Raw genomic sequence first — 18213 nt, forward strand, 5'->3', positions numbered from 1 at the left:
GAGGCCAGTAGTTCGAGACTAGCCTGGGCAACAAAATGAGACCCTTCCTCTACAAAAAGAAAAATAAAGATTTAAAAATTAACTGGGTGTAGTGGTTTGCACCTGTAGTCCTAGCTACTTCCCAGGCTAAAGCAAGAGGACTGCTTAAGCCTAGGGGTTTGAGGTTACAATGAAGCTATCATCTTACCACCGCACTCCAGCCTGGGCAACAGAGCAAGATGCTGTCTCCAAACAAAAACACTAGGATTCCTTACTGCCATTCCAAAAACCAAGTGAAATGTGATAAAAACCCTTTTTTTGATGCCCCTAGAGGCATTACAGATGTGGCTGCTGTCACATATGTGTCACTAGGTGGCAGAGATTAGAGAGGTTATGTCTACATTCAGCATTCTGCCCTGTGAACGTTTGAATTTTTCATAGTCTAGCACTCCTCATCTGTAGACTGGGCATCTGTTTTCCTTCACTGGCATCTGGGAGAGGCCTGGCCTTGAAGGTGGTGACTTAGCCTGTAATGGACTTCCAGCATGAGCAATGGCCAGAGTGACCAGGACAACTGGCCCCAGCCCAGATCAAGATGCAGAGGCCAGGATGTGGGCCCGGCCCTGTGCCAGGAGGCTGGCTGGAATAGAGGGATGGGCAGGCTGGCATCAGGACGCCCACTGCCTCTGCCTGGGTAGTGCTGTGTGTTCCAGCCGGCCAGGGGCAGCTGCTGGGACCATCCCTCCATTTTAGTATCTCGATTCTTAAGTTCTGCCATTGTGGTATTCTGGTGGAAAAAAAGAACCGTTTGGCTGTTTTTGAGCTAACTGGAACCTAAGATCCTGAGTTATTATTATTTGTTTTTACTGCATTTGAGATATCTTGTTTTTATGTTTTTTCCCTAAGGGGGAAAAAATCTATATGAAGAAAACATTTTAAAATACAGGATGAAGTGAGGAAAAAAAAATACTTTTTCTAAATGACTGTATGGCTGTATGGTAAAAAGATTTTTTCTCCCTTAATGCTTTCTTGCATTTGTTCAAAAGTATTTTATATGGATATTAATTCAGGAAATTAATTATGTGAATACCTAATTAATCTTACTTTGAAGAATGTTGGTTTTTTTAAATTAAGGTAAAATTCACATAAGGTTCACAGTTTAAAGCATTTTAAAGTATACAATTCAATAATTTTTAATACATTCACAAAGTTATGTATCGCCACAGTGTAATTCCAGAACATTTTCATCATCTCCACAAGAAACCCCGTATCTATAAAGAAGTCACTCCCTCTCTCCCTTGCCTCCTCAATCTCTGGCAATCTCAAATCTATTTCTGCCTCTTGACAGTGTCCTTTGATGCACAAAAGATTTTAATTTTGATAAAGTCCATTTATCTAATTTTTCTTTTGCTGCTTGTACTTTTGGTATTATAATCTATGAGACCACTTTGAAATTCAAAGTGATGATTTGTCCCTATGCTTTCTTCTAAGAGTTCTGTAGTTTTAACCCTTCCATTTACTCCTTGATTGATTTTTAAATTAATTGGGACATATGGTATGAGGTAAGAGACCACCTTTATGCTTTTATATATGTGGCTATCCAGTTGTTCCACCATCTTGTTAAACAGACTATTCTTTCCTCCATTGAATGGTTTTGACACTCTTGTCAAAGATCATGGCCAGGTGTGGTGGCACACACCTGTAATCTCAGCACTTTGGGAGGGCAAGGCAGGTGATCACTTGCGGTCGGGAGTTCAAGACCAGCCTGATCAACATGGAGAAACCCTGTCTCAACTAAAAATACAAAATAGCCGGGCATGGTGGCACATGCCTGTAATCCCAGCTACTCAGGAGGCTGAGGCAGGAGAATCACCTGAACCCAGAAAGTGGAGGTTGCAGTGAGCCAAGATCATGCCATTGCACTTCAGCCTAGGCAAAAACAGCATAACTCCATCTTAAAAAAAAAAAAAAAAAAAAATCAACCGACCACAGATATATGGGTTTATTTCTGGAATCTCAATTTAAATCCATTGATCTAGGTGTCTATCCTTATGATTTAACTACTGTAGCTTAGCAGTAAGTTTTAAAATCAGGTAGTGTGTCTTCCAATGCTGTGCTTCTATTTCAAGACTGTTTTGGTATTGAGGGCCTCTTGCAGTTCTATATGAATTATAGGGTCACCTTGTCCATTTCTGCAGAAATAGTAATTAGAATTTTTATAGGGATTGCACTGAATCTGTAGATCAATTTAGGGAGTACTGCTATTCTAACAATGTCTTCCAATCCATGAACATAGGTGTCTTTTCATTTATTTATTTAACTTATGCTTTATAGTTTTTAGTGTCCAAGTTGTGCACCTCCTTAATTAAATTTATTCCAAAGTATTTAAATATTTCCAGTGCCTTTGTAAATGGAATTGTTTTCTTAATTTCCTTTTCATTGTTCATAGCTAGGATATAGACATCCAACTGATTTTCATACATTGATTTTGTTTCTTACAATTTTGTCAACTCTTTCATTAGCTCTAGGTTTTTTTTCTTTTTTTGTGGATTAAGGTTTTCTACAAATAAAATCATGCCATCTGTGTTTGAAGATAGTTTTACTTTTTCCTTTCCAATTTAAACGCCATGTAAAAATTTGTCTTGCTTAACTGCACTGACTAGAACCTCCAGTATACCATGTAACACAGAGGTGCAAGTGTAGACATCCTGTCTTCTTCCTGACTATGGAGGGAAACCTTTCAGTCTTTCATCAGTAAGTATGTATTTAAAATGAATTTTTCAGATGTTCTTGTGGAATTTCCTTCCATTCCTAGTTTTTTAGTATTTTCATCATAAAATGGTGTTGGATTTTGTCAGATCTTTTTTTCATCAATTGAGATGATCATGTAGCTCTTGTCCTTTGGTCTATTAATGTGGAGTATTACATTAATTGATTTCCATTTATTTATCAAGATTGGGAATTTTGTCAAATGCTTTTTCTACATCAGTTGAGATAATCATGTGATTTCTTGCTTCATTCTGTTCATATAGTGTGCTACGTTGACTGATTTTCAAATGTTTAACCATTCTTGCATCCAGGAATAAATGCTGCTTGTTCAAGGTGTGTAACATTTTTAAATATGCTGCTGTAATTGGTGTACTATTATTTTGTTTTCAGCTATTATTTCTTCAAATATTCTTTCTGCCCTTTTCTCTCTCTCTTTTTTGGGACTCCTATAATGCATAGATTGGTATGCTTGATAGCATCCTACAGTTCTCTTAGGTGATATTTCTTTATTCCTTAATTTTTTTCCTGCTCCTTGAATTGAGTAATCTCAATTGACTTAAATGAAATTCTCTGGTTCTTGCTTCTGTTAGCGCAAACCTGCTTGCTGCTGAACGCCTATGGTATATTTTTCATTTTAGTTAAGCCTTTTAATTCTGAAATTTCTATTTGGGTCCTTTTTATTATTTCTTCCTCTTTACTGATATTCTCTAATTGTGAGATATCATTGTCATGGTTTCCTTTACCTCCTTGAGCACATTTAAAATAGCTGATTTAAACTTTTTGTCTATTAAGTCCAAAGTCTAAACTTCACAGGGGCACTCTTTTCTATTAATTTCTTTTCTTTTTATTTATTTATTTTTTTTTTTGAGACATGGTCTTTTTATATTTCCCAGGCTGATCTCAAACTCCTGAGCTCAAGCAATCCTTCTGCCTTGGCTTCCCAAAGTTTTGGGACTACAGGCATAAGCCACCACACCCAGCCTAATTTCTTTTCTTTCCTATGTATGGGCCATGTTTTCTTGTTTCTTTGCATGCCTTGTAATTTTTTGTTGAAAATGGGAAATTCTGAATATTGTATTTTAGCAACTCTAGAAATATAATGTTCTCTACTCCCTAGCGTTTGTTGTTGCTACTTTTGCAGTTGTTTAGTGACTTTTCTGAACCAATTTTATAAAATCTGTATTATTTGTCATGTGTGACCAGTGACATCTGTGCTATTTTAGCCTCGTGGTCATTTGATGATTAGATAGAGATTTCCTTAAACGCCTGGGATCAAAACCAAACAAAACACAAATGGCAAAAGTATTTGCAAATGGGCTCTGTGTGGGTGCTAGGGCATACCTTCAACATTCAGCCTAACAGTTTATAACTCTGCCTTAGCCTTCACCTCCTACTTGTGCAGAACATGAAGCTTAGCCAGACTTGAGAGTTTAGGACTTTCTCAAGTCTCTTCTGAGCATGTGCCCAGCTCTGGCTGTGTGTAGGGTCTTTAGATTCCCCGAAATATACAGGAGCTTTTCAAAGCCTGTATTCCTGAAAGTGTGTACTTCCCCAGCCTTTGCTCACAAGCTTTCTGATTTGTCTGTTGCTTGTCCTTCCTGTTATCCCTTCCCCAGGCAACAGTATCTGATGTATTTGCCTTTAAATGTTTTCAGCAAATGACTCAAGTGTAATTACGTCAGTTTTCTGCGAGTTTTGAAATTGAAAACTCTCTTCTTTCAGTAAACTGAAATAAAGCAAGTCCTCTGAGCTAGTCCTTCGGGGAGCCACCAGACAGGGCAAAACAAACAACCACAGTTCTTTGAAAATAAGGTCCATTCCACATCCTCTGGTACCAGAAACTTATACCTGGCATGTACACTGTTGTCTTCAAGACTGTCACTGAGCTAGGGAGTGAGGGATGGGGCAAGGGTAAATAAAACACCACAAACCTTTCTTAGAGAGATTCAGGTGTTTTCCCCTTGATTAAGCATTCACTAGGTTACTGTAAACTTTTGATTAGTTTCCAGAGTTTTAACAAAGTTGATGCTGACAGTTTATGCCAGTTTACTATTTTGGAGTTCTTTACTCTGACATTTTTGCTCCACCTTGGGAAAGTCTTCTTAATAAGGATAACATATATACTAGGCCAAGGTGTGGTGGCTCATACATGTAATCCCTGCACTTTGGGAGGCCCAGGTGGGTGGATCACCTGAGGTCAGAAGTTCAAGACCAGCCTGGCCAACATGATAAAACCCTGTCTCTTATACTAAAAATACAAAAAGTTAGCCAGGTGTGGTGGCAGGCGCCTGTAATCCCAGCTATCTGGGAGGCTGAGGCAGGAGAATCACTTGAACCTGGGAAGTGGAGGTTACAGTGAGCCGAGATTGTGCCACTGCACTCCAGCCTGGGCAACAAGAGCAAAACTTCATCTCAAAACAAAATAAAACAAACAAAAAATGAGGATAATATATATACTGGGGAGAGAAGGTTCAGGGAACAACTCTAAATTTACATTATTCAGGAAGCATCCCTTAATAAATCCCAACTGGAACCATATTTTCACTCTTGGCATTTATTCAGTCTGCATTAGATTAGTGTTTATTAATCTGTTCCTTGTAAATATTAACTTGCCTTATGATTTCACATTCTGCCTTTTCAAAATATAAAGTTCATACAAAGAACTAAAAAAATGCTGCTAATATGGAAAAAAATAGACTTGACAGAGCTATGTTTTATTTATTTGTAATCCCCTTCTCATGACTTTAAGTCCACTAACAACTAAAATTCTCAAGATTGAATGAATGCTTTAATGACTTAAATGAAAAAATTACAACAGGTGGCATAAGTACATTTTAGTACCCTTTTAACTACAAAGTATTATCACCATTCTTCACGAGCATTCCCCACTTTGAAAAATATTTCTAGCATAATTTCTATTAAAAAGCATATATAGATGTACAATTTCAGAAGCAAAATACAGATGTTGGCAAACGCTGAAAAGTTTACTAAATATCTATAACATGCAAAAGGGAAATGGGACCACTAATGACTCCAAGTGTCGTAGGAACAGACAAAAGGAGACATAAAAATCATTTGCTTGGCCAGGTGCAGTGGCTCACGCCTGTAATCCCAGTACTTTGGGAGGCTGAGATCAGGCCGATCTCCTGATCTCATTAGGTCAGGAGATCAAGACCATCCTGGCCAACATGGTGAAACCCTGTCTCTACTAAAAAGACAAACATTAGCTGGGTATGGTGGCACGTGCCTATAATCCCAGCTACTCAAGAGGCTGAGGCGAGAGAATTGCTTGAATCCGGGAGGCGGAGGTTGCAGTGAGCCAGTATCACACCACTGCACTCCAGCCTGGTGACGGAGCAACACTGTGTCTCAAAAAAATCGTTTGTCTTGGTTTCCTTCAAAATAAATTTACTTTTCGTATATTTCAAACTTACTTATTGTTTAATTCTAAGGCTTGATAGGCTGCTTTGATTCGAGCTGGAGGATTTCTTTCCCTCCATGCCTTCTGCATAACTGTAGAAAAAATATTTCAAAAAGTAGATGAGATGGTAAACAAATAATCTGCAAAATGTATGAAGAATAAGCTGATGGAGTAAACAAAGCTGTAAATAACATATTCTTAAACACACAAAACAAGAAACTGGGTTATTACCTCACATTAGCCACATGAGAAATTTACATTAAATTGGGAAGCTTCACATAAAATATAAACAAATATATTCTTTCTCAGATTTATTTGAACAACATATAGGGTACTTCAACAAATTAATTATATCATTATTATACATGAACACTTATATATCTAAATGCAGGTAACACGGAGTTTAAGTGCCATCACATTATAGTCAACATAAAATATTACAGTTCTTTTATCACTCTGAAAGGTTCTATGGAGCTGCTAAAAACAAAAATATACAAAAATTTAAAAACAAAGTCTTTGCCTAATGATTGATTTACTCTAGGAAGAAATGTATGGACTTGCACTTTGTGTAAAAAGGGCAAAAAAGACCAGGCACAGTGGCTCATGCCTGTAAACCTAGCCCTTTGGGAGGCTGAGGTGGGCGGATCACCTGAGGTTGAGAGTTCAAGACCAGCCGGACCAACATGGAAAAGCCTTGTCTCTGCTAAAAATACAAAAATTAGCCAGGCCAGGTGGCAGGCACCTGTAATCCAGCTACTCAGTAGGCTGAGGCAGGAGAATTGCTTCAGCGCTGGAGGGGGAGGTTGCAGTGAGCCAAGATCACACCACTGCACTCCACCCTGGGTGACAAGAATAAGACTTTGACTCAAAAAAAAAAAAAGAGAGAAATTAATTTAGAATGTAGTACCTCTTGAAAATGTCAGCCTCTATCAGGATTCAATAAAGGCCTAAGTTAGGAGTTCTTTGGAATATTAATTTTGTTACCATTTACTGTACCAAAATGAAGACTTCACAGTAAGTAAAGTTTTTTTTAATTAAATCAACAAACAAATAAAGTAGACTCAGGGAGGCCAAGGCAGGTAGATCACGAGGTCAAGAGATCGAGACCATCCTGGTCAACATGGTGAAACCCCGTCTCTACTAAAAGTAAACTCAGGAGATTATCTGGCCCATTTCAAGTTTGATAAGAAAAATAGAGAACCTATGAGTGTTGCTTTTGGAATAAAACCTACCACTGTCCAGGAAGAATAATGTAAAAAATGTTTGAATTTTCCTTTGGAAACAAAATATTAGTCTTGGCTTAGAAAAGGAGACAATGTATTCCACTTGTGTAACAAAAACACATTTCTCATATGAAACATGTCACCAGCTAGCTGACAGCTAATGCTTCCTGAACTGGACAAATAGATGCAAGTCAGCACCCATCTCATCCTGGCCAGGTAAAGAACATCATTCTGCTATAACACTAAATAGTACATTAAAATAATGCATAATATTAGACTTGTAATTTTTGATTACAGGCTGTCTTCTATGAGTTATATGACATTTACAAGTCAAATTTTGACACTGAATTTTTCATAACATTTTAAATTGTTATTTGGTACTCTAGTATATTAAATACATGTCCAAATTTATTTAATCAATTCCCTTTTGATGGACGATTAAGTTATCCTAAATTTTTTACTAATATAAAAACATTGTGATAACAATCTTTCACTGTGCATCTTTTCATATCTAATCAAATATTTCCTTTCTAAAAGTAGAAGGTTGGCTAAAAAAAATGTATCTTTTAAAAGATTCTGGATATGTAACAAGTTGGGGGAAACAGGATAAAAAAAAGATTCTGGATACATACTCCCCAGACTCCTTGCAGTAAGACTGTATTAACTTACACTTTTTCAGCCAGGGTAACAGAGTATGATCAATCTTTGCTAATTTAACATCTGAAACTTATCTCATTTTCATTTGTGTTTTTTAAAATTTCTAGTGAGGTCATCTATTTCACCTTTAAATATTTTATCCTATTCTTTTGTTTTCAAATGCTCTATGGGCTTTTTAAGAATACTCTTCACAACCAAAGCAGTGCTAAGCCTAAGGGAAAAGAAGAAATAAAGTTGACAGGAAAAAATATGCATTTTTTTTCTAAAATAAAGCTCAGGAGTAATTTAAAACAAAATGCTGATTTGGTATTCAACTGTTCTCTTTAAGAACTCTTGATATGCTGATTATATAATTAACAGAAGCAATGAGCAATTCACTCTAATTTATGTATTTTTGTGTGTTTTTGTTTTTTTGAGACTAAGTCTCACTCTGTCATCCAGGCTGGAGTGCAGTGGTGCCATCTTGGCTCACTGCAACCTCTGCCTCCTGGGTTCAAGTGATTCTCCTATCTCAGCCTCCCAAGTAGCTGGGATTACAGGCAGCCACCACCACGCCCAAATAATTTTTTGTATTTTTTAGTAGAGACAAGGTTTCTCCATCAAGGCAAAGCAGGCATTAGCAAGGAGTAATAAAGGCAGTGAAGCCTTATTTTGACCAAGTGGTAAGTTCTAGGCAAAGTTCCAAGACACAGGAACTTTGTCTTAGGGAGGCATGTTAATATGTTTATTTAAATTGAAAAACGTAAACTGGTTATTCTAGTTAGCAGAAAAACAAATAAATAAATTGAAAAATGAAGTCAGACTTCTCTGTCAGAAAGTAAATCTGATTTGGTTGATAGAACTGACAATGAGAACTCACCCAGTCAATTAGATAATATACAGAACTCTTTCCAAAGTTTAAAGAGCTAAATATGTAGCTCTAAGGATTTGACAGAAATATAATTAAAGCACATTACAACACTTAGAATCTTACAGTCAAATGAAATTCAGATTTTAAAAAGTTACACTATAATGTTTTATTTGCAAAAGGATGGAAGTGTGATAAAGACTCTACAGCATAAAATAATAATAAAATTACATAGGGGTATAAAACAGATGTGTTCAAGAAGAAAAAAGACAAAATTTACCATTGTTAAAGAGCATTTGGTGGGTCGAGCACAGTGGCTCACGCCTGTAATACCAACACTTTGGGAGGCCGAGGCGGGCAGATCACCTGAGGTCAGGAGTTCCAGACCAGCCTGACCAACATGAAGAAACCCTGTCTCTACTTAAAATACAAAATTAGCCGGACGTGGTGGTGCATGCCTGTAACCCTAGCTACTCAGGAGGCGAGGCAGAAGAATCACTTGAACCCAGGAGGGAGAGGTTGCAGTGAGCTGAGATTACGCCATTGCACTCCAGCCTGAGCAACAAGAGTGAAACTGTCTTAAAAAACAAAAGAAGAGCATTTGTTCAAGTATTTTTTTTGGTTGGTTGGTTGTGTTTTTTTAGATACAGGGTCTCATTCTGCTGCTCAGGCTGCAGTGCAGCGGCGCCATCAGAGCTCACTACAGCCTCGACCTTCTGGGCTCAAGAGATCCACCCACCTCAGCCTCCCAAGTATCTGGGGTTATAGGCATTCGCCACCACACCCGGCTAATTTTACAGGTGTGGCCCCATCACACCTGGTGAATTTTAAAACTTTTTGTATAGATGGGGTCTCGGTATGTTGCCCAGGCTGATCTTGAACTCCTGGAGCACAGGATGCTCCCACCTTTGCCTCCCAAAGTGCTTGGATTTCAGGCATGAGGCACTGCCCTTGGCCTATTCATGTCTTTTTCAATGGATGTGGTGGGCATTAAATCATTTCATTTCATAACACACATTGAAATATAGGGTATACTATTATTTTTAAATATCTATATTTGCAGTTTGTCAAAAATTACATTATCTATGATTATTTAACCTTACGATGTTGACTTAAAAATGTGTGAAGGGACATATTCTTTTCCAAAATTCTTTTAGGAGTTATTCAAATAAAAATGTGGTATTTTAATACCACACCTTTAGTAGACAGCCATGATTGCTATTTTAAAAGCCTGCTGATGTTTGCAATTCAGTGTTACTCTGTGAGAGGGGCTGTGAGAGAAAGGGTAGTGAGGCCTAACTTCCGGAGTCACTCAACCCTTAAAGTTACCATACAGTACTGATATTGTACTGCTGTTATTTCCCCAGAACCTATCATTTTGCCATTAATATAAACTTAAAAGTATATAAACATAAGTCTATTCTTTTTACTCCTTTGTTTGCAATTAAACCATTTTCTGTAACCATACCAAAGATCCTTGGTTTTCCTCCTACCATCCACTCTTAACATATTTAATCTAGCAAAAATAAATTACTACGAACTCATTTTAATGCAGGAAACTGGCTATTTTTGAGACCCTTCAGTGAGTTTATGGTGAATAGCAGCAGTAACAGTGTAGTGGTTAACAGCCAATCTGGAGTGTGAAACATCGTTTTATCATTCTTAGCTGTGTGACTCAAGGCATATTACTTAATCCCCTTTGCTTTGGTTTCTTTACTGTTACAACAGGGCTGATAATAGTACCTATCTCATAAAGTGACTGGGAAGATTAGAAACAATGCCTGGCACATAAGCCTAGACAAGTGTTAGCTATTCTTAGTGAAACTGCTTAAGACATCTGTGACACCTACGCCATTCATTCATTTATACTTTCACTGAAGAATAAATATCAATGTCTACATTATGCCAGGCAATGTGCTGGATAATAGGAATTCAAAGATGAAGAGAATGTAATCCCTGCTCTCCAAAAGTTCATATCTTAGTAGTAAAGACAAACATTAAAGCAATGTGATAACATTAACAAGTAAATGTTTGTGGTTGAATAGATTAACTAAAGTTACTTCATAGAGGTTTGGACTAAGTAGTATAGAATTGCAGAATACAAAGTACTGAATTCTGTGGCAAGGAATCCCAGAGAAGGCTTTCTAGAAAATGTGGCTTTTAATTTGGATAATGAAAGATAAAAGTAACTCATCAGGGCTGGGCACGGTGGCTCACGCTTATAATCCCAGCACTTTGGGAGGCCGAGGTGGGTGGATCACCTGAGGCCAGGAGTTCAAGACCAGGCTAGCCATCGTGGTGAAACCCCATCTTATAAAAAAAAAAAAAAAGTAGCCGGGCGCGGTGGCTCAAGCCTGTAATCCCAGCATTTTGGGAGGCTGAGGCAGGTGGATCACGAGGTCAAGAGATCAAGACCATCCTGATCAACATGGTAAAACCCCGTCTCTACTGAAAATACAAAAAAAAAATTAGCTGGGCATGGTGGCGCGTGCCTGTAATCCCAGCTACTCGGGAGGCTGAGGTGGGAGAATCGCCTGAACCCAGGAGGCGGAGGTTGCGGTGAGCCGAGATTGCGCCGAGCCGAGATCGCGCCATTGCACTCCAGCCTGGGTAACAAGAGTGAGACTCCGTCTCAAAAAAAAAAAAAAAAAATGTAAATCATCAGACAGATAAAGAGGGTGAGTGCATTCACAGTAGAAGAAAAATTGTGATAAAGATCCCAGCCTAGGGTGTAGTGGCTCATGTTTTGTAATGAGTTTGAGATTACAGGGAGCTATGATTGCACCACTGCACTCCAGCCTGGACGACCAAGTGAAACCATCAATCAATCAATCAATCAATCAATCAATGAGCCCTGTGATTAAGCCAGATAATTAAGAGTCTCAATACTCTCTCCTATAGAGAAGCACTTAGAGAAAACTAAACACAGAAACTTCTATGATCTTCTACCACTTTATATGCATCTCTAACTCACAACTAAAACAAAAGATACTCCAGTTTTCTTTACATGCCATTCTCCAATGTTTATACATTGTTCTAGTCTTTTATTTGATGTATAACTGCAGGTGTTAAATTTCCCAGACTGAAACAGGGTTACACTGTTTTCTGGAAAAGTAGTTGCCATATTAGATCTGAAAGGTTATTTAAGTAATTAAAGAAGTATGAAATATTTTAAATTCTTTAATAAGGAAAAGCAGTGTATCAGCCTAGCTTACAATCGTAATTTAATTTAATCTAAGTTTCTTATCAATAATATAAACAACTCCAAGCCAAATAATGCTGTATAATAAATAACTTTAAATTTTTTTTTAATAAATTTCATGATCACTGTTTATAGTATGAACAGATATGACACATACCTGTGTCTGAAGGACGTAAAAAATCTGTGTCACAGGTGAAAAAGGTCTGATGGTCCTGAGCTGACAAGTTCATGTCATAGTATGTAAGTGGCTCTTTACCAGTCACCCAAGTGTATCTTTACCAAAACACAACAAAATATTTAAATTGGACATGAGAAAGCATCTATCTGCTATAACAGACACTGCTTAAATTCAAAAATATACGGCTACACATTTGGATGTTTTAAAATCTTATATTCAGTAAAACAAAACATAACCTCACAAACTACTTAGAGTATGGTAACAAAACATCAAATACCAAATAGAAAAATAAGATTCAATAAACAATTGCTTTCGAAAATTGAATTGGGCTGGGTGCAGTGGCTTGCACCTATAATCCCAGCTACCAGGGAGGCTGAAGCTGAAGGATCACATGAAGCGTAGAGCTCAAGACCAGTCTGAGCAATATAGCGAGATCTTGTCTCTATTTTTTAACTTTTAAAAAAAAAAAGGCTTAGTAAAAAGAAACTTAAGGATTGGGAACTGGTACACAAAATGGAGCCTAGAATGGAGCTAACATATGAAATGTATACAAAAAAGTAATACTTTTATATTAAGAGAAAATAATCATTCAAAAGAAGCATAAGAATTTCGGATACTAAGAAATTTCTCCTAGGCTGGGCATGGTGGCTCACATCTGTAATCCCTGACACTTTGGGAGGCCGAGGCAGGAGGATCACTTGAGGTCAAGAGTTTAAGACAAGCCTGGCCAATATGATGAAACCCTGTCTCTCCTGAAAATACAAAAATTAGCCAGATGCAGTAGGGGCAGCCTGTAATCCCAGCTACTTGGGAGACTGAGGCAGGAGAATTGCTTGAACCTGTAGGGAGGAGAATGCAGTGAACCAAGATCACACCACTGCACTGCATGTTAGCCTGGGTGACAGAGACTCAGTCTCAAATATATATATGTATATATATATATAAAATACATATATTTTAAGATCTTCAGGCAATGGATACTGTATAATACAATGAAGACTACCTTCAAACTTTGATTAAACAAAATAAGAGATTCAAGGGCTTGTTTCTTACAGGTATCCCTTAATACGGGCTAATGGCATCTTGCATAAAAGCCTAGCTTTCACTTCACAGGGTGTCACTGTCTTACATTATCAAGTCTTTAAGCACAGGAGTTACTGCTTAGTCATTTTTCTATCTCCATCATTTTTGCAAAGTGCCTGTACATGGTAGAAACATAATGCTTCTTATTCAATAAGTTAAATAACATGCCCCATTCTACTTCTAGGTAAAACACAGCACTGCTCAACATAAAAGTAAATTATCTTCGGTCATAAGTTTAAAAAGATGTTTTCTCATTTAGAGTAAAAACCAGAAGGGAAATGGACACAGTAGTGAAAATAGAAAATAGCAATATGAAATCAATATAAAAATACAGTACCCTCCACTGTTGCATAATTTACATTCAGTGATATTTTCTAATGAATCTTCAAATTTTGAAATTTAGCATTCATGCACAGGAATACACTGACACTGGTAATTTTTTCTTAATGTCACACATTAGCTGGATGTGGGCTCTGCCTATGGAGTAGCCATTCTTTCATTTGTTTACTTTCTTAATAAACTTGCTTTCTGCCAATGGAGTGGGCATTCTTTTCTTTTATTCCCTTACTTTCTTAATAAACTTGCTTTCACTTAAAAAAAAATTAGCTGGATGTGGTGGCATGTGCCTGTAGTCAGCAGGAAAATTGCTTGAGCCCAGGAGCTCAAGGCTGTGGCTAGCTATGATCATGCTACTGCACTCTATCCTGAGCGACAGAGCAAGACTCTCTCTCTAAACAATTTTTTTAATTAAAAAAATAAACAAAACGCAGTCAAGAAGCTGCCAAGTAAAACTCTGGGCTAATCTTTTTACATTATTATAGATCTGTACCTCCTACTAGAAGAGCTGTGATTTATTTACAAAGACAAATATTTTTGTAAATACCTTTACTCTAAAACCAATGCCCTAGTTATACTGAAAGCAAAATGTAATACCTCCTATATTCTGCTCCTCTGAAAAGATTTAGAGGGTTTCTCCACACCTTACATTCTGAAAAACAAGGGGGAAAAAGAGGAAAAAGAGGCAGTTAAAAATCTTCATTTAACCAGTATCTGTTGTCTACCTACCGTAGGCTAAGCACAGTGCTAGCCACAGATGGTACAAAGATGAATCAAATATGCCCTCAAGAAACAGAATTAAATCATAAATATAGTCATTTCCTTCTGTCTCCACAGCATTTGGTTCATAATTCAATTATAGCACTTACCATATCACAATGTGATTATCTGCTTGGTTTTGTTTCCCCTGAAAAATATGAAGTCTTAATACTTTGCTCATTTATATATTCCTGGAACCAAGCACAGCATCTGGAACTGACTTGCTTAACTGAATTAAATATAGTATGAGAGGAGTCATGTAAATAGCCTGAACTGTGTGATAAGTGCCAGAGTACAGACACAAAAAAGAAAGAAGTGATTAAATTTGTTCTGGGGAAATGAAGGAAGGCTTTAGAAAGGGGGTGACATTTGAACTGACATTGAATCACTATAAAAAATGAGAATAAGGTTGTAAAACGAAGAACATCCAAAGCAGAGGAAGTATCATAAAACCATACAGAATGGTTAGGCTAGAGTATAGGATAAGGAGTGGGAGGGAAAACTGTAAATGGGGTTAGAAAACAGACTGGAAGAGTCTGGGCACAGTGGCTCACGTCTGTAACCACAGCACTTTGGGAGTCCGAGGTGGGCAGATAACCTGAGGTTAGTGCAAGACCAGCCTGGCCAACACGGTGAAACCCCATCTCTAAAAATACAAAATTAGCTGGGCATGCTGTGCCTGTAATCTCAGCTAGTAAGGAGGCTGAGACAGGAGAATCGCTGAAACCCAGGAGGCAGAGGTTGCAGTGAGCTGAGACGGCACCATTGCACTCCAGTCTGAGCGACAAGAGCAAAACTCCATCTCAAAAAAAAGAAAACAAAAGAAAATAGACTGGAAGAAACTGATGAAGGAGCGATGTACTACAGTAAAGAATTTAGGTATTATACTTGGTCATAAAGGTTTATAAGCAGAAAAATAACAAATATCAGACCTTTGTTTAGATCAGCAGTTCTCAAAGTATGATTCATGGAATGCAAAGTAACAACTCTTAAAAATAAATTCTAAGACATTATTTGCCTTTTTAAATGTGCTCACTTGAAGTTGGTTGCATGACCCTGAGAGTAAGGGTGTCCTTAAATTTGGTACCCTAGGCCCCTACCTCACTTGTCTTATTTGTCCTGCAAAATTGAACTGGTGATGAAAAGTTAATGATGGGTAAAAATGCTAGCACATTAGCATGCGTCAAGACAATGACATCAAACTATACTAGCAGTCATTGGATTCTTCACTTCCACATCCTTGCAGTACAAATAAGACAAATTTCTTCCTTTGTTTTTTTTTTGAGATGGAGTGTCACCCTGTCGCCCAGGCTGGTTTGCAGTGGTACAATTTTGGCTCACTGCAACCTCTGCCTCCTGGGTTCAAGCAATTCTCCTGCCTCAGCCTCCCGAATAGCGCAGGCCTCTATGCCTGGCTAATTTTTTGTATTTCAGTGGAGACAGGGTTTCACCGTGTTGCCCAGACTGGTCGCGAAATCCTGAGCTCAGGCAATCGGCCCACCTAAGCCTCCCAAAGTGCTGGGATTACAGGCATGAGCCACTGCACTCGGCCAGCAAATTTCTTTTAAACATTATAGCAGGTATGGTGGTTTTCTCTAGTAAACAAATTGTGAGCAGAACTGGCCCTTTATGTCAGGGAACATCACTTTTACTTGAAAGAGTCACACACAAACTTACAGTTATTTAGATGGGTACCTGGCAGATATTTTCTCAAAAATGAACTGAGTCTAGGCCAGGCGCAGTAGCTCATGCCTATAATCCCAGCACTTTGGGAGGCCGAGGCGGGTGGATCACGAGGTCAAGAGATCAAGACCATCCTGGTCAACAAGGTGAAAAACCCCGTCTCTACTAAAAATATAAAAATTAGCTGGGCATGGTGGTGCGCGCCTGTAGTCCCAGCTACTCGGGAGGATGAGGCAGGAGAATTGCTTGAACCCAGAAGGCAGAGGTGGTGGTGAGCCAAGATCGTGCCATTGCAATCCAGTCTGGGTAACAACAGCGAAACTTCATTTCAAAAAAAAAAAAAAAAAAAAAAATGAACCAAGTCTGTCAAAATCAAGAAAGAAAATGAAAGTATTTGCTGCCAGTGATAAAATTTTAGCTTTCAAGTACATATTAAAATTTTTAAAAATTTGTGTTGGCTACTGTAAGCCTGGCAAATTTCACAATAAAGGCTTTTCTGTGAGAATGATGATGATATTAACAAATGAGTTTTTTGTATTATGCAATAAAATTGATAAACATTTATGATATGCATAACTCAGTGAACAAGTATTTTCCAAACAACCAATGTATATTATAAAATTATACATAAGTAAAAGATCCATTCAAAATGTAAGATATACCAATAGATTTTCACATAACACAGCATTCAAAGTTCAGATTCCACACTGTAACTAAACTTTCAGAAAGTACTCATAGCAAGTTTTAGTGTAATTTCAAAAAAAGATAGCCACAAATTTTCTGAGAAGGCTATTAAAATCCTCCTCCCCTGTCCAATTACATATCTGAGTGAAACCAAATTTTCTTCATATACTTCAATTGAACACCATTTCACAATAGACAATGGAGAATAAGCTGTCTTCTATTAACTGAACTTTTACTTGTTGTGAGAAATAGAATTATTTTTCACAATGTGAACCTATGGAATCAGACAAGTTTCACAATGTGAGAAATAATTATATTTCCCTCAATAAGTAAAATTAGTTCAGGCTGCCATAACAAAATACCACTGACTGTGTGGCTTAACAGAAATTTATTTTCTCACAATTCTGGAGACTAGAAGTCTGAGATCAGGGTACCTGCAGGGTACCAGCACAACTGAGTTCTGGTGAGGCTGAGTTTTTGCTGTATTCTCACATGGAAGAGAGAGTTCTGGTATTCCTTCTTATTAAAAGGCATTCCTGTCTATCAGATCAGGCTTCCACTCATATTTTATCTTAATAACCTTCTGAAAATAACCAATAGACTATTGACTATTTTCAATAGTCATATGGGGAATTAGGGATTCAAAATATGAATTTTGGGGAACACAATTCAGTTTACAGCATTCTGGCTCTGGCCCCCCTAAAATTTATGTCTTTCTTTCATATACAATATGTTAATTCCACCAGGCACGATGGCTCACATCTGTAATCCCAGCACTTTGGAAGGCCAAGGTGGACAAATCACCCTGGGGTCAGGAGTTTGAGACCAGCCTAGCCAACACAGTGAAACCCAGTATCTACTAAAACTACAAAAAATTAGACAGGTATAGTGGTGCGTGCTTGTAATCCCAGCTACCTGGGAGGCTAAGGCACAAGAATTGCTTGAAATTGGGAGGTGGAGGTTGCAGTGAGCCGAAATGGTGCTACTGCACTCCAGCCTGGGTGACAGAGACTCCAACTCAAAAATAAATAAATAAATACATAAATACATAAATAAATAAAAATACATTAATTCTACCCCCAAAGTCTTAACTCATTCCGGCATCAATTCTAAAATATAAAGGCCAAAGTTTCAAACTGAATATTATCTGAATTGCCGGGAGCGGTGGCTCACGCCTATAATTCCAGCGCTTTGGGAGGCTGAGGCAGGCGGATCACAAGGTCAGCAGTTTGAGACCAGCCTGACCAACATGGCAAAACCCCGTCTCTACTAAAAATACAAAAATTAGCTACTCAGGAGGCTGAGGCAGGAGAATTGCTTGAACCTGGGAGGCGATGGCTGCAGTGAGCCAAGAGTGCACCACTGCACTCCAGCCTGGGCGACAAAGCGAGA

The 18213-nt window shown here is 38.0% G+C and overlaps 1 protein-coding gene and 1 non-coding gene across 37 annotated transcripts in view; one reads left to right on the forward strand and one right to left on the reverse strand.

Moving 5' to 3' along the window:
- Positions 1–18213, reverse strand: part of ST7L (suppression of tumorigenicity 7 like) — a 129468-nt gene that overhangs the window by 95259 nt on the left and 15996 nt on the right. For all 36 annotated transcript variants that reach the window (XR_622029.5, XR_622028.5, XR_013520337.1 and 33 more), the window contains 3 exons: positions 14293–14347; positions 12256–12371; positions 6183–6261 (listed from right to left, as the gene is read on the reverse strand). Coding sequence is in view for 30 of the 36 variants with exons in the window: in XM_078332762.1 (XP_078188888.1) it covers positions 6183–6261; positions 12256–12371; positions 14293–14347 (250 nt within the window). In the remaining 6 variants the exon portion in view is untranslated. The remainder of the gene's footprint in view (positions 1–6182; positions 6262–12255; positions 12372–14292; positions 14348–18213) is intronic.
- Positions 300–429, forward strand: LOC118143490 (small nucleolar RNA SNORA17). The gene has a single exon (XR_004727699.1). It is a non-coding gene; the product is annotated as a small nucleolar RNA SNORA17 (small nucleolar RNA).

Source organism: Callithrix jacchus, chromosome 7, assembly GCF_049354715.1.
Source record: "Callithrix jacchus isolate 240 chromosome 7, calJac240_pri, whole genome shotgun sequence".
Lineage (NCBI taxonomy): Eukaryota > Metazoa > Chordata > Mammalia > Primates > Cebidae > Callithrix > Callithrix jacchus.